The 22,168-nt window shown below is 36.3% G+C and overlaps 1 protein-coding gene across 2 annotated transcripts in view; it reads right to left on the bottom strand.

The window, feature by feature from the left end:
• Positions 1-21,958, bottom strand: part of TMX3 (thioredoxin related transmembrane protein 3) — a 28,418-nt gene extending 6,460 nt beyond the window's left edge. The window contains exons 1-14 of one of the 2 annotated variants that reach the window (XM_064432631.1): positions 21,713-21,958; positions 21,452-21,506; positions 16,994-17,033; positions 15,881-16,004; positions 12,924-12,969; positions 12,324-12,404; positions 11,392-11,491; positions 11,063-11,140; positions 8,836-8,902; positions 6,738-6,836; positions 4,710-4,767; positions 3,954-4,007; positions 3,580-3,636; positions 155-284 (exon numbers count right to left, since the gene is read on the bottom strand). In XM_064432631.1, coding sequence (XP_064288701.1) covers positions 155-284; positions 3,580-3,636; positions 3,954-4,007; positions 4,710-4,767; positions 6,738-6,836; positions 8,836-8,902; positions 11,063-11,140; positions 11,392-11,491; positions 12,324-12,404; positions 12,924-12,969; positions 15,881-16,004; positions 16,994-17,033; positions 21,452-21,506; positions 21,713-21,761 — 1,038 coding nt within the window. In that variant the 5' untranslated portion in view covers positions 21,762-21,958. The remainder of the gene's footprint in view (positions 1-154; positions 285-3,579; positions 3,637-3,953; positions 4,008-4,709; positions 4,768-6,737; positions 6,837-8,835; positions 8,903-11,062; positions 11,141-11,391; positions 11,492-12,323; positions 12,405-12,923; positions 12,970-15,880; positions 16,005-16,993; positions 17,034-21,451; positions 21,507-21,712) is intronic. The other variant, XM_064432620.1, reaches the window with a different exon arrangement.
• Positions 21,959-22,168: the final 210 nt, after the last annotated feature.

The following is a 22,168-nucleotide window of genomic DNA, read 5'->3' as shown; positions in this document are numbered from 1 at the left end:
TCACATATTCAGTGACAGCACCCAAGACAATAAAACAGGACAGGAATATTAAACACACACATAACAATCTGAGTAACCATTTTTTTTCTCCTTACTTTAGCATCTAAGAAAATAAACACTAACCAATATATTCCAAGCTACTATGAAGACTTACCTCAGCTGTACCATCCAGGATATTGTTAATAAATTGAACCATGTCTTCTGTGCTCTCAATGTTCCTATCTGGTAGAAAATATTGCTGATTGGAGGTATTCAGTACAACAATAGTAGGGATTGTCAAGTCACTGGAAACATAAACAAACAGTTTATATATTTAAAGAACTACCATATAAAAGATTTCAATTCAAATAATCCCTACATCATTTCAGAAGAGAATCTATTAATCTTCACTTCATGTGTGCTCTTCATAGTAATTCTTTAAAAACAAGAAAGCAAGAAAAAAGGTACGGGCATGGTATGGTATGGACACATTTCTCATTAATATTATTTTCCTTCACATCTATGTCAGTGACACTATTGAAGTTTACAGCATTTTACATATCCAAAGCAACTGCAAATCAGGTATCTTATGACTTTCCAAATAGTAAGAGATCACAAACAGCAGCCTTGTATATGAAATGCATTAAGTATTTAAGTTTACAAAGGCAGAAGTGTAAGTCAAAAATGCAATCCCACACAACTGTTGTCTAACTGATCACCTTTATCAATCAACCTTTGCTGGTCAAGTCAAAAGAATAAACCATGCCAAGCATAGCTTTTCTATAGCTCTTTTAGTTGTAGTTTAAGAGGAACAGAATTTTTAAAGAATTATTACTCAGCAGTTAATCTTCATGTGCATGTGCACATACATCATAATTGGAAAGAAAAAAAAAGTTAGAAATTATCTCTGGACACAAACCAGTATAATCTTCTATTAGTTGTAGCACTAAATTCAAAATAAGATCAGGTTTAAGAAATTTTAATACTGCAAAAGTAGACTGTTCAAAAAGAAAGATTTAAACATATTAAACAAGTTTAAAATCTCCTGTAGTCTTTATCAAATTTTCAATTTTCTTTATCAATTACAATTCTGTCAGTAATGAATTCAAGTACTTCCTTCACAGCCGAAGCAAAGAAAACCTTGTTTTTCTATGTTTTCACCCTTCTATCCATGTACTTTTGTAATACATGTAAAATTGATGATGATTTCAGGCTTATCTGTGGCTACCAATTAACAGTAAATTATTTAATGAAAGTACTGGTTATTTACTCAAGATGCCCATTTTTCTTTGGAGTCACTGAAATTATCCTAAATTTACTCTCACATTTTAGGTGGGGCTTTTGGTTTTGATTTAAATTCAAATGCAACCCTAAAAGTGAAAAAGTTTAATAATATATGACAATTTTCTGAACTTCCAGAAAGCTGAACACTTGAAGATTTAAGGTGCAGACTCTCTTTCCAGTACTGAAGCTGAAAGCATGGTGACACGTCAATAAAAATAAGGGCAATTAGAGGGTTAACAAAATAATGCCATCCTTTAAATGGAACTTTAGAAAAACTAACCAAATAACACAACTTTGTACACCAAGGCAACCTACAACATAAGAGTCAATAAATACAACATTTCCCCTTGAAATTTTTATTCTGTTCTTACTAGGGACAAAGAAGAAATCTAAGTAGAAGGCACTCAAACCAAGTCACTGTTTTTGCAAGCATCTGGTAACAGGTTCCTAATTCCTACCAAAATATGTCCTTCCAGCAAAACAGAACAAGTTTTGTTAATTAGATGCAGTGTTTCTGTTGCATTTAACAGTCTGGTAACTGATGTTCTTGCAGTTGGTTGTAGAGCAGCTGAAAGGTAACCTCCATATACAGATTCTTTATGCTATACAGAAGTTTACAAAAACACATTTAATGTGTTACTTTCAAGAGCAGAGTTCTACATATACCTAGAGCTGACTGTGATATTATACACCTTAGCTTATAAAAAACTGTAATTTTGCTTTTAATACAATAGTGAAAAGCATTTTTTAGTAAAATTTTAGGTAAAATTATGTATTTTAATTAAAATACACAATATTCTGATTTCATCTTTTGTGCATGGTTTTAAATGTATAATTTCTAATCCAACAAAAGTATGTTCATATACTGCTGAAAAGACAATTATAATGTCTACTGATGGAGTTACAGTCAAGCTCATAAATGGACTTTTGTCGAGGTCTTATTCTATTCCCAGAAATCATACAATATTTTGTCCTCCGTAAAGAACACAGAATTTGTTCCTATGTGCATCTAACACACTAAAAAGTGTTTTGTGATAGATTTATCATTATTCATATTTTTTCTATTTCCACTTGCTGCCACCTGGTGACAAACTGAAGCAGTTGCAATACTTTTTTTTTAAACTCGAATTATTCATGTAGTCACATGAAGAGCCACTACAACAAACATAATTTGCTGCATTCTTTTGCAAATTCCTACTCGTGGTTGAAAGGTATACACTGGTATATAAAATAATTAAAAGCTGGTGAGTACTTGAACAAGAACTTTCCACATACTACAAATAATAAAATTAGGTATTTTGCAGATTCAGTGAAACAACTCAGCTGAACAGACCTTGCCACTAGATCACTACCACTCCAAGTGGCAGTTCTGTCTTCTTTCCTTTCATTTCCTTCCTCATGTCCCTCCCCTACTTCTCTGCACATCTGTGCTGGTACTTAGCAGAGGAGCAGGGAATAATATTGTTGAATCAGCAAAGTAACTTCCCTACTTGCCCAGACAGAAAACCAAACAATTTTCTGACAGATAAACAGGATGAAAGAGCTCAGCAGACAGACATGAGAGCCTGAACAGGAGAAGCAATTAAGCAAGTGAGGAAGGTCTCACTTTTGGCAATTATAAAGCACTAGCTCAATCAAATCACATAATTTTAATGGAGAGACAATTGTCTTTAAATCAGGTGTCAATCTGCAGACATTCTACAAAAATGTAGACCTTGTGCTTTTGGGTCTACATGAAGCTCCTAGAATCTTTAGGAGGCATGAACACATGCTTAATTAATGTTTTGATCCCCAAGAAATGGATTTGGAAAACTTACAGAATTATAATACTGACTCCTGGTTTTCCCTTCTTTCAGACTTCCAAAGGCCAGAGGAGAAGTAGTAGTTAACTACAAATGCCAAGCAACTCAACTCTCTAATTATGTATTTTTTAGAAAAGGATCACAGTAAGGGCAACTGTCAAGCATCTTGTTAAACCACTTATGTATTTCAAAATAAGTGCATTTCTATGCATATCATAAAAATATATTGAGAGTGAAAGCCTCACAACTCTAACAGTAATTTAACGAAGTAGATCTAAAAGATAAGCTTTGTCAATCAGTATTATCAGTAAGCCAAACATCTAACATTAAATTATATATTTATACAGTTTAATTTAATGAGTAATTGATACTATGGTACAGGCTGAATTCTGATGACAGTGTTTTTTTTCTTAAGTCATGAAAGCCAAGAACTTTTTGTAAGACTATTTTCAATTAAATACATTTGGTAACAAATACAACCGAAGAAAGAATACTCAAATAAGAATTTACTTACTCCATTAGTAAACTATTAATGTAATCATTTCCATCCATATGGCCAAACTGGAAATCCCTGAAAGAGAAGCAATTAAAAATAAAATTATGAAAAAGAAAACAACAGTAGGTTTCAGCAGAAGTTCTTTATTAAATATTATTCCTATAACTGAAAATGAGAGCACACACTTAGAAATGTAATTCAGAAAAAGTGATGATCTAGAACACAGCATTATGAAACACAGTCAGTTAATGAAATGGTCCTATTAAATATCAGTATAAAAATATAAAAGCATACACTGTAACATTTTTCACTTAGAAAAAAAAAGTGATTGATGTCTTATAAAGACTAATGCACAAGTCCAATTAAAACATCAGAGTCCCATGTGCATCTACCTGTGAAAGTGATCCCGATAATCTCTGGCAACTTCCTGAATAATAGACTTTAATCTGAAAGGAAAAAAATGGCATGGATATCCAGGATAAATTCCTTCTAAATACAAAAAACACTGAGATTTCCCCAGTAAGCAGCAATTCATACCTCATCAGCAACAAGGACTATCAAAAAAACATCTTGTTCATCTTGCTTAGTTCCTAAAGGTTGAAAATAGCATACACAGTACTTGAACAGTATTTTTTTAGCCTGTATATGCAACAGAACAGGACGAGGGAAGGTCTTGTTCCTCTCAGCCTCTTTGGCAAACTCTAACCCCAGCAAAAACATCCCCTTGTTTAAAGTGCCACAGACAACTAATACATAAGCATCGCTTAATTTTCAATGTGAGTGAACTGAAGTACAGTCATTTGTTTAAACTCACTGAGTTCATCTCAAAGTCATCTGAACTCAAGCACTTTTGTCTTTGTTTAGAAGGTGACACAATAGCTTTTAAAAGCTATGAGATCACCATTTGCTCCTGTGATCCCATTAACGAATGGCAAAAAAGTGATACAGGAACTCGCACCATCTCAGCGAACTCACATGTGCTTTCAACCAAGCCATAAATTAAGTAAAGCTAGTACACTAAGTCAGAACACTTACAAGTTAAACCCATTTATTTAACCTATATTTCTCAATATTTAAGAAACTTCCAAACTTCCCTATGTCATACCAGCACATTTCTCCCATAGTGTCACCAATACTCAATTCTGTACCTGGTATGCTCCACTGAAGAGTTTTTATCATCAATGACTGCAATAGCCACAAGTTTTCCTAAAATAAGGAATAAAAATTCTTGAAACCATTTAAAAAGAAACACACATTCTCCAATGGGGAATATGTCAACTTAAAAGATCAGGTACTCTCCACAGACAGGAATTAGTTTATAAGTATAAACAAGCCTCACAGCCAAAGAGCCTCTTCAAGCTGACCAAGCTGTGGTCTTGTAGCTACTGAAAATAAGTTAAGATGGGGCTTAATGGCACATCACTAGCATTGCATGAAAAGCCTATCTATAGAAAGAAGTTAACAGAGAGAAAATGCAGATAAAAATTAATTTTCTACTCAAGCTGCATATTTACATATACTTAAATATGAGGCTATGGAGACCTGCATTACATAGCAGCAATTACAAACTGATTCTAATTGATTAAATCACTATTGTATGGATTTAATAACAACTATTTTTCATATTGTTATGAGCATTATGAAAAAAAAAAAGGAAAATTTACTGGCAGAGCCCAGAATTCCTGATATCAGAAACACAATTTAGTTCACAGACCTCTGTCAGAGGAGCTTAAAGGTCAACACTAGAATATACCAATCTCTTCCAAGATTTACTTTGTGAAGTTTTTCTGATTAAAAGGAACAAAAAACCTCCAATCCCAAAGAATGCTATCAATCAGATATAAGTATGTTTAAAAAGCTTCTCCAGATCAAGCCCTTGCAGTTAGGAAAGCAGACTGTTAACAGTGCAGTCAGTCATCAACCAGATTAACTCAAGGCTCCAGAGGGCTCATTTTTCAGTTCTCTCCAGATGCCACAATTCAATCAAAACCCTCCCCATCAAGACAACCAATTGTCCAATTCCTACCTATCACCATGCCATGGGAAGCATTCTCCTCAAAAATAAAAAGTCACTCTTGTTCAAGTAATACTGTTGGGTTTTATGGGCAAGACCTATGATTCATTCCCATACTTCCTTTTGAAATAGCAGTAGCTTCTCCCCATTCCACTTCTTCCATACATCATTTCTCACTTTTTCCCTATTTCTTTCCACCCTAAGATGCTACCTAATAAATATGGTAGACAACTAATGACCTTTAAGACTATAAAAGATTATGTAAATAAATTCCAGGTACTATGTATTAATACATAAAGGTCTTTAAAAGTAAATGATGGCTTCTCCCGTGTATTAATAAAGCTTTGTTGGTTTTTTTGGGGTTTTTTGGTTATTTGAGGAATTGTTAAGACAAAAACGTAACAAGAAGAAATACACTACATTTCAGCATTTCTGTAAATAACCATTTAAAATGTAGGTGTAACAATATTAGCTTCATAAGCATGTAAGAAAACCTAAAAAAACCCTCAGTGTTGATTGAATGCAAGTATTTTGAAATGCAATACAGATGATAAGATGTCCTGGCCTGGAAAAGTCAACACTTACAGTATTTCTGCTGGTACCTCAAGAGTATGTATATACCTTAAGAGCAGTACAAGTCATGTGCCTTTTCCCGAGGTCACCTGGCTGCAAAATTTTCATTTAGCCTGCAGAACTTTTGCTAAAGAAAAGTTGAAGTCTTGTGGGACAAGTCCACTTCAATACATGCTCCTCTCCTTTTCTTGCCACATCTATTTCAAAGATATCTAAATCCACTAGATACAAGATATCTGGATAATCCATATTTGATACTTCTAAATCTAGTTTTAAAATTCCCTGCATGTATTCCAAGAGGTAATATGCAACTTATGCAAAATGTAAGATGCTCTTAAAAGTCCTACTAATTTTTGTGATTACCACAGGATTAGACACACTAACTTTTATGTTGTGAGGAATGGACTAGTGTAGACTGTGCATGAAACCTCTAGTCACAGATCAGTCCAACATCAAAAAAATACTGCCACTATCAGCTCTAACCTGATATTGATTAACTTCTAAAGTTTAAAAACATATTCTTAGTACTCTTTTGACTTTTCTCACTGTTTAGTACACAGTGTCAAAGGGTTTGGCAGCAGCATCTCACCTGTATCTCCAAGTTCATACAGTGTAAAGCCATCAACATGCAGGTAACCTTGAAATCTTTCTCTGTTTATCCAGGATGACAAATCACCATCTTCATACTCTGACATTAAAAAAAAAAAAAAAAGAAGAAAGGATTAAATTTTTTTAAGAGGTGGGTCATCAGATTTACTATTTCAGTACTATTGAGGCAACCACTAATTTTTCTCCCTTTTTCCTTTTACTCTTGCTACATCAATTATCATAATTTTATGGGCATTTTAAGTTTTAAAACTTCTAAAGCTATTTTCAATTGCTGAACAAAAAAACATATTATAGAAAAGTGTGAGAAGTTGACTTGACGATTTTGTTTTCCAAATCAAGGATAAATGATATATTAGAAGCTAACTGTGACCCAGTGCAGAAAGTAACAGGTTTAAACCCTGCTTTTAAAGGGGTGTGTGTACATAATTTGTCAAGTTTCAAACAAAGCAGAGATACAAAAATACAGAAAGCAGTATTTTTGAGAGTCCTTAAATGAAACAGAAAGATCAAGAAAAAGCAGATGCATTAAACAGCACTGTGAATGTAAATGAACAAATAATCATGTATGACTGACAATCTACTGAAGGCTAGTTTAAGATCCTAGATGCTTTAATCTATTAAGAATTAAATTACAATGCATACCATCAATTAGATCTAAATCACAAGTAAAAAAGCAAAAACATATATACATATATGCTGCATTTTATGTGAACAAATGCACAATAAATAATTTGTCTTAAATTCTATTGTAAAGACTCAAGTATCAGTAATTTCAGGTTAACAATCATCTGCCATAAGGCAGTAGCAAACAATTCCAAGCATAACGCATCCTATGGATCTGCATCCATTTCCCCTACTATGGAGAAGGAAAAAATCCAAACCAAAACAAGACAAAGGTCAGAGCACTGAAGTGCATTTTGCTATATCTTTTTCCCTATAGTGAGCTCTTCATAGTTCTGCCAGTCGTAACAGCTGCACATAAAAACTTATTCAGTCTCTTAAACTGCCTTTTCATGATTTGTTTGACTTCCAATAACATTTCTGGTACATTACAAAAAAGTAAAATTTTTACAAAGTAAATTAAAAGCCTGAATTATTACAGTTTTTGCATTTGTTTTAGAAGGTGTGGGAAAAACAAGCAGGCCACACAGCAAAATAAGTGTTTCTTTGACAAGCTTTCCTTCTCCTGAATTGCTAAAAGAGATCAAAAAATTAAATGCAAATCATGGGGCTGTAGGGTGAATTTTTACCTGGAGGCAATAAACTGAAGAGGAAGACAAGTACATCCATTCTACGAGGTCACAAAGAATACTCTTGGTGACCAACCTGAGATATTTTGCTGTGCTATTACTTATCCTCAGAAAATAAACCTGCAGAATAATCTTCTGAGTGATATGTTTTCAACTAAATAGGAAAACTTGCATTTGAAACAATCTGAATCAAGAGTAGATGCTTTTGAAAAGAAGTGGTGTGCTCACAAGCCCAGGCTATGCAATGTATCTATGAGTACATCTGTGTGCTTCTAACATACCTTATGGTGCAATCTGAGTACAATAAAATACTTCCATATGGATATGCACCCATATATACAGAAATACACTTTTACAGCAGTGGCAGGTGAACTGCCCTTCTGTACTGCACATATACACATATGTAGAAACAGCAGTGCAATAAAACACTACTAGTTTCAGGTGGCCTTTCTACAGCCTACACTGCCACAGCCTAGCCTGAACAAGCTAGGTAGTCTATGTATATGATTTATTTGTACAGTCAGAGAAGAAGCAACTTTTCTCAATAAGTTAATGCAGTCAAAACTGTAATATTGGAAGCTACATCTTACTGAAAACACAAAGGAAACATCACCACTTCTACTTCAGACTGCTAAACAAAATTCCTTCTATTTTGTTGCGGAAGAACTAGTAATTTTCTTATCTTTTTCTTCACAAAGGAGCTGCTATTTATCCTAAGACTGGGGAATTTCCCAGCGTCCCTACATACTCTTCAAGAAATCCCAACTCCTCCAGCTTCTCCATATATGCTTTAAATATTGTAAGGTACTTACATCTTACTTTACTTACCATCATAAACAAAGTAAGTTCCATCTTTGAAGACCATAACTGCAGGCAATTCAGGCAACGTCACATACTGAAAGAGTCAGGTTTCAATTAATACAAGGAAAATTAAAAGATTTTTAAACAAAAAAAAAACCATCTGAAAACATGTAAATGTAGTTCATGGGGAAAATCTCTAAGGACACCTAAATATTTCCTGTCTACATGTACAAAGATAAATTCATCAGTTTTTGTATATTAAAAGTAACTAAACATAAATATATTTTTAAGAGGTAGATTTCACAACGCATTTAAAAAAACCCATGATTTTTACTGGTATCTGCAGTAGCACAAAGAATAGTTTATAGATTGGACATGGACTTTAGATAGGAAATTGTAACTTGAGGGTTTTATCAATCATGCTCTCAGTCCCAATTTGTGCTGTTGTCAGCATACCTGTCATACTGCTACTTCTACTAAATGGACACACAATTTTGCAGAGTAAAATAGTACCACCAATAACATCTGCCACTACATCTGGGCTATTTCCTGTGCTTCAGACTGATGGGAATATAAAGCAACAGCTTCAGCACACAGGGCTGCAAACAGACCTAATTTAGACAAATAACAAAAGCCTGTATTACCATGCTGAAAGTAATATTTACAACAGTCAGCAACATACTAAAAACAAGCTGTAGAACTTTTCTTCTTAGAACTCAAAACAATTTTATTCAGCTCATGTTTTTAGTGAATTGTCAGACAAAAAAAATACTGCATCTACTTCTTACGGTTTGCTACCATTCAAAGCTAAAATTTTAACAGATTTATGTTTAGAAAGAACTGCATCATAAGCTTAATTTTGATCATGTAATCTGAATTGTCTGATTTACTGATGTTTTGCAAAGGTAAAGGACAGCATCAGTTCCAAATGACATGCCTTTTATCATTCTGCATTAACTTTCTTGTAAAAGCAGTAATTTATAATAGACTAGCTGAACAATCAAAGAAGGTAGTCCCAGATGATGCTTTGTTCTCTCACTTGCCCAAAACATAATTTAACATAGTTGAAGGACAAATTAATCTGTGTACAGCTTAAAGCTTGCAAGAGATGCCTAAAGCTTGGAATAATATTACCTAAGGTGATGAAACAAAGCCTAACAGTGAACATCATAATGCAAAGGCTCATTACAACTCATGACCACAAATTTCTGAACATTTTTGCTTCTCTCCATAGAATATTGAATACCATCACTATTTCAGCTTAAATGACTGGTGGGAAATGACCTTCTACAAGAAAAAAAAGCTCACTGCTTATATCAGTGTGATCACAGAACCTCAAAGACTTCCAGCCTGTTTTACTCTTTCCACTGCATAACTGAACAGTACTTTTCTTGCTCAGCTGGAGCTGAAGTGCAAACAGCAGTATTTAAATTAAGGTAGCTTTTGATACCAGGCTTCTGGATAACTAACAATACACTATTTATAATGAGGCCAGTTCTACTTATGGTGTTATAAAATGCAGCTGCCTAAAAAAAAACCAAACCAAACCAACAAATCAAATTGCTAGTTCTCACCCCATTAATCACCAACTAACTTCAAAGTCACATGTTAGTAGGCTTGGGGGGGACTTAGGTCCCACTTGGAGATAACAATAAATAAAAAAGTCTTTTGATTTTGCTACAGCAAGTAAGCAACACTGGTTACTTGTACACCACAGTAATATCAAATTTTTTCCACCCTTGTGATGAACTGTAAGTAATTTCCTTATCCCAGAATCCTCAAAAAAAAGCCACAAGAGAATTCTGCAGCCAGTGGACTGGATTGGCTGATCCCCAGGCAGATAAATGTGTTATCAGCTGTACTGTACAAGATGAAAATAACCTACCTCTTCACTTACTTCTGATTACTAAGGTACCAGCAGTAATTCATGCTACAAAGCTCCTAATTAGTAAGTATCTACTTTCTTGAGCAAGTTCTGTGGCCCACATTGAGTTCTGCTCATCCTCTGATTAATTTTATTAATATGACTGAACAAGTATTTTGGCCAAAACAAAGCAATGACAGACTGAAATTTGGGTTGTATTTTTTCCCTATATAGAGTCAAACATTACATGTTTCAGTGTAATTACTTAGATATCTACCAAAGCCAACCATACTGTAAGAAGCCACCTCTGTGCCATCAAAACTGCAAAATTACATAGATGAGGAAAAACATCCCATTTCTGGGGAAGCAGTAGGAATGGAAACAGCTTACCTCAGGCAGCACATCTTCTGAGGCAGAAAAAAAGTATGTATAAACTATTAGTTCTGAAGCAACCTCAATGTATTTTTCCTGAAAAAATACAAATAATGTTTTTTTAATTTCTGAACTTTTAGTATGTGTCAAACAAAAGCTTTGTCACATACCTTATCTTCAAAGAGCAATTTAAAAACATGTTTATGGCATAAGATTATAAAAGCACTTTAATAAACATAAAAAACCCAAGAATTTGTTACAAGCATGCACTTCAGTCTTTTGAAAGATTTTTAAAATTACTCCCTAAATAGCCAAAAGAAGTAACTTTATTTAATTGAGCTTCAAACCTTTAAAGGAGATTCACCACCAACATACACAAAAAGTACACGATGTCTCTTTTGCACATGCTCAAACATATGCTGGCTAGGAAGTGGCCTGATGAGAGGTCTGGGAAAAGAAACAAAGACATAGAAAAATCTCAGTTTGTGCAACCTGCAAAACCCAAACAAATAAAAATTCACAAGAAAATGTCATACAGTTTTTTGTGCTGTTTTTCAAAAAATAAATTCCAAAATGCAAATTAATTTAGTTTTTGAAGTTATTATTGAAAAAGAAAAAACAACATTCTCCCCTCCCCCCCACCAAATAACATGTTACGTTCATCACATAGAACATTTAACTATGAAATTCGGATCCTACTACAAAATGCTGCTACAATGTAAACATGCATGGCTTTTACTGGTCACAGAATCAGTCTGGGCTAGACTGGAAGGGACCTGCCACCATAAGGAGGAACAGTTTTCACCAGATCAGATTCCTCACAGCTCCACTCAAACTAGCCTTGAACACTTCCAGAGATGGGGCATCCAAAACTTCTCTGGCCAACTGGTTCCAGTGTCTTACCACCCTCACAGCAGAGAATTTCTTCCTAATATTTTTTCTAAACCTATCCTCTTTCTGTTGAAAATCATTTCCCCTTATCCTGTCAGTACAGAACTTGATAAAAACTCTGTGTCTTTCTTAGGAGATGTCTTTTTACAGTGGAAGGCCACAATAAGGTCTTCATTGTTTGAGAGAGAATTCTGAATGTAAGCACAACAACCAAGAAATGTGGCCTCAAAAATAAATAATCTTAACTCAGCACCAGTCTCCCATGCAGCCACACACATAGTACATATAGTTTTTTACTTCAGTATCTTGTTCTTTTTAACTAAGTCTTGGCCCACCTCAAAGTCCCACATAAGTCAGCAGAAGCAGTCTCTGAGAAAAGTGTACTTACCCTGCCACTCTATTAGCAAATTCAATTATATCATCTTTGGTTCTTGGTCCCCTGTAGTTGTATGCCAAGTCTCCTTTCAAGCTAGATAAATAGACAAAAAAAGAACAGAAAAGCAATCATCTAAACTACATTTGTATTAAGCTGCAGTGAAGTGCTGGTCAGCTTATGATAGTCTGCTGAGAGGGGATGTAGCATGCTTGCAATGGCAAAGGATTCAAGCAAGTTTTACTAATTCTAAAAGGCTTTCTTTGAATCCATAGAGGTTTAGGAATTTCAGAGGAATTTTCAATACCTCTATATGGCATGAAAATTTTCATCCTTAAAGATTATCAAACTGAACATCTCTGCTTCCTTTTTGAGAAAACTAACTTGACAAGATTTATTATCACCTATTAGGAATACTGTTTGCTTAAACAATAACCTGCTAAAATCCGTAGTATTCCACAGTAAAAAGTACTCAGAACCACTGAGTCTTCATTTAACATGACACTGTACTGGATTACACATTACATGGGTTTGAGACTTCTAAATGGACAGGGCTATTTTTAATTTTTTGTCATGAGACCATTAAAAGAAATTAAATAGGAAGGATCAACTTACAGCTTAATTGTTGGATAGCCTCGCACTCCAAATTCAGATGCAATACCTGAAAGAAATGAATTCATGCCAAAGTGAACCAAGACTTTTTTTCTCTCCTACCTTAATCTTTAAACATGTTTTACCACTCAAGCCACATAAACAAATGGAAACAAAATACCACTTAGCTCAATATGGATTACTTTACTTGCTTACAAGGAAAAGCTTGCTGTTATTAAGCTACATCATTAAATTTTGGACTTCTTTCAGAGGTCCTGCAGGGTGCCAGGATAGCCTCCCAATTCATGTGCCACAACTCAAATGTCATAAGAATCCTCTGGATAGACATGCTTGGTCTGCTTTAACCAAAAGTAGCATGCATTGAATATACACATACAATTCACAGAAAACATAGGAGGCAAAAATTAAGCATTGAGGATGAAGAGCTACAAATACTAATGCTTGAAAGAAGCAGAAGACAATTAACTACTTAAGTGTTAGAGTAATGGCTAACGAGAAGTCCAGTATCATACTACAGTTATTACAAAAAATCATATTCCACACAAGTAAATGTCTACTATCATGAACCTTACCAGAAGCAGGCAGTTTCTAAACAGATACTTACCTGCTGCTTACTGAAGTGGTTAAAAGTAAGACAACTGCAGAACTTTTTCCCTCGCCTCAGATCTTTTCAAAAACTTCTATCTTGCTTCCACCAAGCAAGATAGGAGTATAATTTGCAACCACCCTTCCACTTGCGAACATAGCAACAGCACCTTAAACTATACTTTCCAGCAAATTCAGTTTTTTCCAAAAATTAAACTACACAGTCTTAAAAAAGGATTAAATAAGTCTAAAATTGTGGCAATACTTGTGCAATTCCCTGTTGAGTAACAATGCCTGCACTCAGAAAGCACCTAGAATCAATGCTTTTTGCAAAACCATTCCGGAGCTACCAACAACATGCCACAGCAAGCAGATATTAGACGACTTGTGTGCAAAGAGTTTAGAAAATGACCCTAAGGTTGTTCACCTGGATCAGGTGCAAGTACCTTATTGCACAGCACTACAAATAAAACTAGCAGCTCACCTACAGGCATCTAATCAAAGACAGCTGACAACATCATTACCTCTACTTCTTGATATAAAGAATGCAATAGAGGCAAACAGCAGCAATTGTGCCAGCCCTAGGTGTGATGTGTTTCTACTCTGCTCACACACAGTGGACTCCTGAGGCTAAACCCCTGAAAATCCAACTGATACCAAAGCAGGTGACTGCTCTGTTGATGCAACAGCTGTATCCCCATTCCACAGAGCCATCAGAGGCAACATTTATTGGATGATTTATATGTTCACCTGTGAACTCAGCCCTCTGACAACAAGCTTCCCAAAGTTCAGCTCTTTCACACTATTTCATATTCTTATTATAAACACAAAACATGCAAAGCAAACCACTCATGTTCCTTCCTAGTGACATGTACACATTACAGCTGCATCTCCTTGTGATATTTTCAAGACTGAACTACTTTGATTTCAGAGACTATTTAGATTGCAAAGGTACTAAGCAGAGTTGACTTCAGTGTTTCATATTCAGATGTAAAATTTCCACTTTCAAATGAAAGCATACAGCTATTTCAAAAGATTTATCAGAAACTATGAAACCAGTAGCATATCTGAGAAGAAAAACTTTTCCAGGGCACAAAGGAACACTTGCAGCTTTTAGTGATTTTTATATAACTAAAAATGAATTAGTAAACATAGTACCAATTCTGTTCTAGATATAAAGCACAAGATTTCAGTAACCGGCTAACAAATACAAATATTTCAGGGTAAGACTTTATACAATTTATATGATTTAGAATTTTATATACATGACTGGAAAGTTAGAGAACTATCAAATGTGTTCCCAGTTTTGAAGTTACCTGGTTCCATAAACTTGAAATTTCTAATTCTCCAGATTTATTTTTTTATAGAAAATAAATATCTTTAAGATGAAACATGAAGTCATATTTATTTGGTTTTATAGAAAAACATATACAATAAATTGGTCTTTGAGACAAAAAATAATTTTAATTTCAAAAGACTGAACTCTCCTATATCTAAGAATAGGAAAAACTGGAACACCACTGAGAAAAGTATTCTGCATAACATTTTAGGCAAATACAACAAACCTGAATAATCCAATTTAATGGATATTAACTAAAAACACTACATGTATTTACAAAATTTTATTACATGCAAATCTCATTTGGGCCCCACTCCTCCCTACACCTTCTCTTTTAAATATCCTCCTGGTTCAACATAGATTTAAGCACATTGACAATAAAGAAGCACACAAACACAAAGGAAGTAGTGTTAAGTATTCAACAATCCTCTCACGTCTACGCAAACCACTTCTCTGAGTAATGAAGGGGTTTTCTCTGAAAAGGTTGATACATGTGAAAGGCATCAGCAAACGAAATAGCACTGAAAGCACTGAATTTGGTTCTTTGAGAAGACATTTACAGAGAAACATGGAAAGAAATCGGCTGAGCAGTGATCACTGATGCAATGAATTCAGATATTTCAGCAGGCTTTGTGTAAGAGTTGCAGGACCGATTACCTGAAATGAGTAAGAGCAAGAACACGGGCACTCCTCCAACAGTAATAGAAGGAACCTAAAACTGGATGCTCTCCAGAGACACACCACATAAAAATGCTTATATAACAGTACTCTTAGAGGCATATCAAAAGCAGATCTTTGAGAAGCTTTTACCTTCCATTTGTCAGGAAGAATTCCCTATTCAAGCAGAAACAAATGTGATAAAAAGCATATACTACACAAAATTGTCACTTTCAGAAAGAACAATAATCACGACTTTTTTTTACAATTACTGTTTGCATATTTGTGCTATGACACAGAAGAACAACTACGAGAAAAAAAAATAATAGTTTCAAAACACAGGCTGCGATGAAGTTACCCCTAACCAAACCATACTTACTAGAAAAGGAAGTTGCATCCATCTTCCCAACTTTTACTGGAGAACCCATGTTTCTCATTTCTATGCCCACTTCATTCCACACAGGTTCCAGTTTCTTACAGTGGCCACACCAAGGTGCATAAAACTGAGAAGCAAATACATTTCACAAAAAAAAAAAAATTAGTAGAAATTGTTTCTACAATTAACCCTCAGCAAGATTTATTTTCCAGTCATGGTACTCCTTATCTCTTAATAAAATTGCAAGTTAGTTACAAGGTTAGCATGACAAGCAGCATTTATGATTTAGTCCTACTTTTAATATGAAAGCACAAGTTTGAAAAGAATACATTAAATTGCTGCACTATTATATTTCTTATGTAGGAACAGACTGCATGGTAACTTTATTTTTCAATGTTAAAAGATCATATAAGCAATCTATCCAGAAACATGAATTCATCAACAGGCAGAAGATATCAATGTTTTGGTATAACAAGATAAGGTCACAATTTAAAAAAAGTTGGATTTTGTTTTGCTATACATTGCTGATAACTCCAAAGTAGCTCGTATAGTTTTTCCCACTCAAAAATCACTAATCTGAATAATAAAATTTTGAGAATTACAGTACATATTTGGGTGAGAAAAGAAATGTTACCTCATTCACAAGCAAACAATCTTTTTAAAAACTCTTTGTCACTGAAATAAGGGGCACTGAATCTTTCCAAATAATTTAGAAAAGTAAAAGGGGTCTCATATATTTCGTCTTTCAGTACTAACAGACATCTAGAACACAAATCAGCTGGTATAATTAATTAAAGGAACTATAAAAATTCTCAACAGAGAGTATCACCTCCTGAGTGTGTTAGGCAATCTGCTTTCCATTTTAAAGGACTGCAAAACATAGACTGAAGCCTATTCAGCAGGCCATTCAGCAGTCTATTCAGCCTATGCCTGGTTCATCCTGAACAGCAGACAGATTGCTTATCTATTCTGTCAGAATTTCTGTCATGAAGCTTTTCTGCATCATGTACAAACAATTTTCCAAGCGATGAAGCAGCCTGACTACAGGGTGTAGCATTGTGCATTCTGTCTTTTGATTTCCACTAGCACAGCTTCCTGTTTTTCTTACATACTCACATCTACAAGCCAGATATCATCTTTACGGTTTTCTTTAAACCTGGAAAAGGGAAAAAAATGAAAGCAATAAGTTATGTATCTGAAAATAAAATAGTGAAATGCATGTGTGAAAAACAAAAAGTCTACAACAAGGTTAATATAAAGCTATAGATACAAGATAACTGGTTTGTTTCTTTCTTTGAGGGTGGAGAAACAGAGGAGATGTTATATTAAATGTATTTGTTGTTGTATTTTTATATACCAATTAATACAGACTCTTTGAGCATTGGTTTAAACTGTTAATCTTAGCCTTAATACACGCAAACTAACTAAGTTATCTTCAATATTAACATGTAAAGCAATTTTAGTTCAACGTCCTTTAACATTCTACTGTAGGTGTGTCAGTTTATAGTTTTATTAAAGTGCACACAACCAAGAAACCAACTTAATGGAATAAAAATTATCAAGTTACTCATAAAACCCAGAGATACACAGGTACTACTGAATTTTCTTAAATGCTAGACAAATAATATTTATATTAACTGATGGTTTTATTAATTCTAAATCTGTCACTAAATTCTAAAGTCACTAATATAAAACTAAGCTTGATAAATTAAAGTTCTTTGTTATCTCCCGAAATGCTGCTTACATATTTCACTGCTGTCAATACAAGATCATATGAACTACTGCATTAGTTAACTAGCTCTGTGTATAGAATTAGCTAGAACTTTAACCTAAGATTTATATTTGCAAAAGACAAGACTTCCTAAGTGACTAGGACTGGGACTAAAGTGACAAACTGTAACATACATGATACAACATTTCTACTGCACCACTCCTCCTACAAAATGAGATAGTTACTATAATTATGCAGTAAGCATGGATCTATGCTCTAAGATCCAATTAATACAAGTTATAGCCTAACTTGTCAGTTCCCAATATGCAGCATGCCTATAAATGGCCCATAAGCAGTAGACAGAATTCATTATATTTCATTTAAAGATTAATCTGTAATAGTTCATAATGGTCTTGAAGAAATACTAATGCTGATATTGGCTTAATGTTTGACAGAAATAATTCAGAAATCATTACTACAATCTAATTACAGTGTTGAGTGTTTGAAACTCAGAATAGCAGCATTTCACTGGTAAACTCCAGCCTATTTTATTGATGGCATACCAAGGCTGCTCTGCCGGTACAGCAGCAGGAAAGGTATTTGCAGAGACTATGCTATGGAACTGCTAAAGGAAAGCAGCATTTTTAAGTCACAGACTTGCTTAGTTGACAACCTCACTGAAAATTTACTCCACCACCCTAAGCACTATGGAGCTAATGAAAGAACCAGTAAGAGGCCAGCATCTCCTGAGAACTCTAACAGAGCTACAGCTAACTTCCAACTACAATGCCAAATAATTGGCTATGATGCAAGAGGCAGAAAGCAGTTACTGAATCATAAGATCTTAGGCTGTGCTTCAATTTAGAATCACTTTTTCTTTGTATAAGAATTTACAATTAAATGTTCTCCTTTCTCTGCTACAGTACAATTGTTATGGCAAACTGTAAAGAACATTTAAGTACTGAGAAAGGTAGACTGCAACCTTGCCAGCACACAGAAAGAAAAGAGAAAGAATGAAACATCTGGAGGCTGAGCTTTCCAACAGAGTTCAATATTGTATAAAAAATACTGTACTTTTTACAGCAGTAAATGTCAACGTACTTCTCATTTACAAGCACCTATTTAATCAACTTCCACAGAAACTAAATCTGAAGTGTAACAAAACCCTACCACCAAAACTCACTGTAGTTTTGCTAACATCAATGATTAAATTACTAGACAATGTTAAAGAAACTCACTTTCACACTGCTGAAGAAAAACAGAAATCTCTCTACAAATGAGCAGTGAAGTATTTTCTGAAGATGCTGTTTCTAGGCCCTATAAATACGTTTTCCAGGCACAAAATTTCAGTGTCTCTTTTTAACTGTTCTGTGCAAGCCTCTGTCAGCTGACAGAAACACAATCACACTGATGGAAAAATGGCATAAGTGTTGCACAGCCTTGAATCAAAATTATTTGTCTCAAACCCATACATGTTCCCAGCTACATGATCGAATGTTCTCTCAGCCCCCACTTAAACCAAGCACCACACTTCATCATGAACAGTTAAAAGAAACCAGCAGGCAGCAGAACTGAACACCAAGGTCACAGTTCCAAGGGCCTTTAAACAACCCAGCTACTGTATCTCTTCTTTGCTTTCCCCTTGCACAATTTCTGATGCTTCTGATCCTGGTTTGAGCCACCCTACAGACAGAAAAACACTTCCTTTTTAAGTCAGGTTACTTATCTGCTTCATTATCACACTAGAGCAAGTCCACACCCATCACAAGAGGAGTACTGAGGTGAGGCAGCAGATCTGCTATCAGAGCAGCACAAGCCAAGAGGAACCACAGCTGGTTTTGTGCATCCCTCCTGCAGCCCAGCTGGGCACTTCTGTCAGCTCTGCTCTGCCACTTGTTTTCATATATCCCGAAAGCTCAGGAAGGGGACCTGCACCTTGTACTAGTCCACATTGTTTACTGCTACTAAAATTCAGAGAACACAAATCTTTCAGTAACAGCAGAATGTCCATAACGTTTTGTATCTATAAAATGGAAAACTTTAAACTTCACCAGTCACTGCTCCTCAGTTTGGAGCAAAATTAAACTAAAATTAAAATAATTTTAAATTAAATTTTAATTTCCATTAAATTTAAATTGTTTTCCTGACCTCTCTCACCACCTGCCAATTAGCTACAAAAAATTCAAAAAACCCCCCACAAAACCTGTCCTGAAAAATTCTTCCATTCTTCTTCTCAATTGCAAACACATGCATCTGTATAGTTCTGTAACTGAAAAATTCAAGTGTTCTAAAATAAGATTTCCTTTTATCACTTACTTAAAAAAGTTATGGGACAACAGAATCATAATTCTTCATGCCAAAACAGCAAATATATTTAAATACACACACGTGGAAACATGATATGGGAACATGATGTAGAAGCACAGATAGGCTAAGAGTCTTCAGTCCTTGAAAATATGAGCATGTTTTAAAAACAAGCTTTGAAAATCAAGTCCAAACAGCTCCCATGCTTCAGTTGTTTTTTCACAACACCAGAGACACTGCTGTGTGTCTCCTGAGAACTCCTTCCATATGTTCCCGTCCCCTCACCCATAAAATCACTATGCCTCATCTGAGCTTATGAATAACAAGCAATATTGTAAAAATGTGAGTGGCTTCCTGACACTTTAGCTCTTTGATGCAATTTATTGTGGATTGAACACTAATGAAAACATCACCTTTAACTGGCTAAATTTACTCCAAAGCAGTCATCTAATGCCAACTTCTCCTCCCCTACCACTCGTATCTTCTTTTTCCATTCCAATAATCAGGCTGCTTTGTAACACTTGATATCAACCTGCTAATCTGACAAAAAAAAAAAAACCAACCAAAAAACATCTGGGTAATTTTTTTGGGAAACAGCAACTATGTAGCTACCAAACTGCTACAGCAAACCAGTACACCAACAGCGACAATACACAACCAAGTTCATGGCAGGACTAGCCACTTCAACTCCGGCACAGTCTTGGGACTAATTCTGTTATAAAGGCACATTTTTACACAAATATTACTGGCACTTCAAGCAGCCATGAACTAGTCCTGCAGCCTCCTTCTCTTCCATTTCTGGCCACGCATGAACACACTTAGACTCATTTTCCCAACCCCTGGTGGCAGCCATGCCGCGAACTGTAATGAAGAACTTGGATAAATGCAATCAGCTTTTCCTTGGGGCAAGCACCAACACACCAACGTATTTACCCTACCAGAAAGAAAGAACAAGCAAGGAAACCTAAGAACATTTCTGGCAACACAACCACAGTAACCACTACAGCTTTAAAGGAGCTGAAAAATTAAAATGTTCCTCAGCTTCATTAACTGAACCTCCTGAATAGGTGAGACTGAGGAGAGACCTCATGGGAGTCTACAAATTCCTCAAGAGAGGAAGCAGAGGTGCAGTAACTGATCTCTTCTCTCTGGTGGCAGGAAGCTGTGTTGGTAGGTTTAGGTTGGATATCAGGAAAATGTTTTACACACAAACAGTGCCTAGGCTCTGGAACAGGCTCCCCAGGGAAATGGTCACAGCACCAAGCCCAGCAGAGCTCAAGAAGGGTTTGGACAACACTCTCAAGCACATGGTGTGACTTGCTGGGAGTCCTACTCAGGAACAGGAATTGTACTTCAGTGATCCTTTTGGGTCCCTTCCAACAGAGAATAATCTGTGATATTCCAAGCCACAACCTTTCTGTCCTTCCTGCTACAAAAATCACAATCTTTTCCAGTGTAGCTTTCTCGACAAGAGCACAGAGTATGCACAAAGTCGGGGGTCATGCTCCCCACAAGTCAAACAATATCTTGGCAATTAGGCAATACACCCCAATACTTACGACTCATCTAGATCCTCCACAAAACCCGCACCTGACGCCACCACATGTGCAACCACTGCGAGGGAAAGGAAAAGCGCTCCGTGAGTGATGCCCGAACCAACCCGGGCGCTCACCCGCGCCAGCTGACAGCCTCCCTTCCCTCCTGGCCCCTCACACCCCCAAGCGCTTCCCTACACTGCTGCCTGCCCCAGCGCTGCCCGCCTCCCAACCCGCGGTGCCCTGCAGCCCAGCCCGGCGGAGCCGGCACCCCCTGCCCGTCACCTGCCACCCAGAGGAGGCAGCGCGGCCGCCCGCCCGGCGCCGCTGCCATGTTGACAGAGCCGCGGCACGGCCGGAAGGGGAAGCGCCGACCTCTGCCCAGGGCGCAGGCGCGGAGCCGCGGGCGGCGGGGCGGGCTCCGGTCGCTGAGGGGTGCTCGCCGTTCTGAAGGGGGCCGGGGAGGCGAGGGGGGGACAAGCGTGGCACCGCGGCACGGTGACGGAACGCGGGGTGCATAGACTCTGTCATCTCCCCAGCGGGGAGACTCTCGTTCGGTTGAATCAATGCTCTGCTTCTATGGGACAGCAAGCCTCGCCCTCCCTCTAGCAGGAACACGTGTGCCGCCTGCCATGGTGGCATAAGTGTTCCTGCTCTGGGTTCCATACTCCCTGCCCTGGGCAGAGCTCAGCCCTTGCCTTGCTGCTCTGTCAGCAGCCTTCCTTCAGCACGGGCGCGAAA

This window comes from Passer domesticus, chromosome 1 (assembly GCF_036417665.1).
Source record: "Passer domesticus isolate bPasDom1 chromosome 1, bPasDom1.hap1, whole genome shotgun sequence".
NCBI classification, from domain to species: domain Eukaryota; kingdom Metazoa; phylum Chordata; class Aves; order Passeriformes; family Passeridae; genus Passer; species Passer domesticus.
Note: the sequence above shows the minus strand (reverse complement) of the source record. Positions and strands in the feature narration are given on the sequence as shown.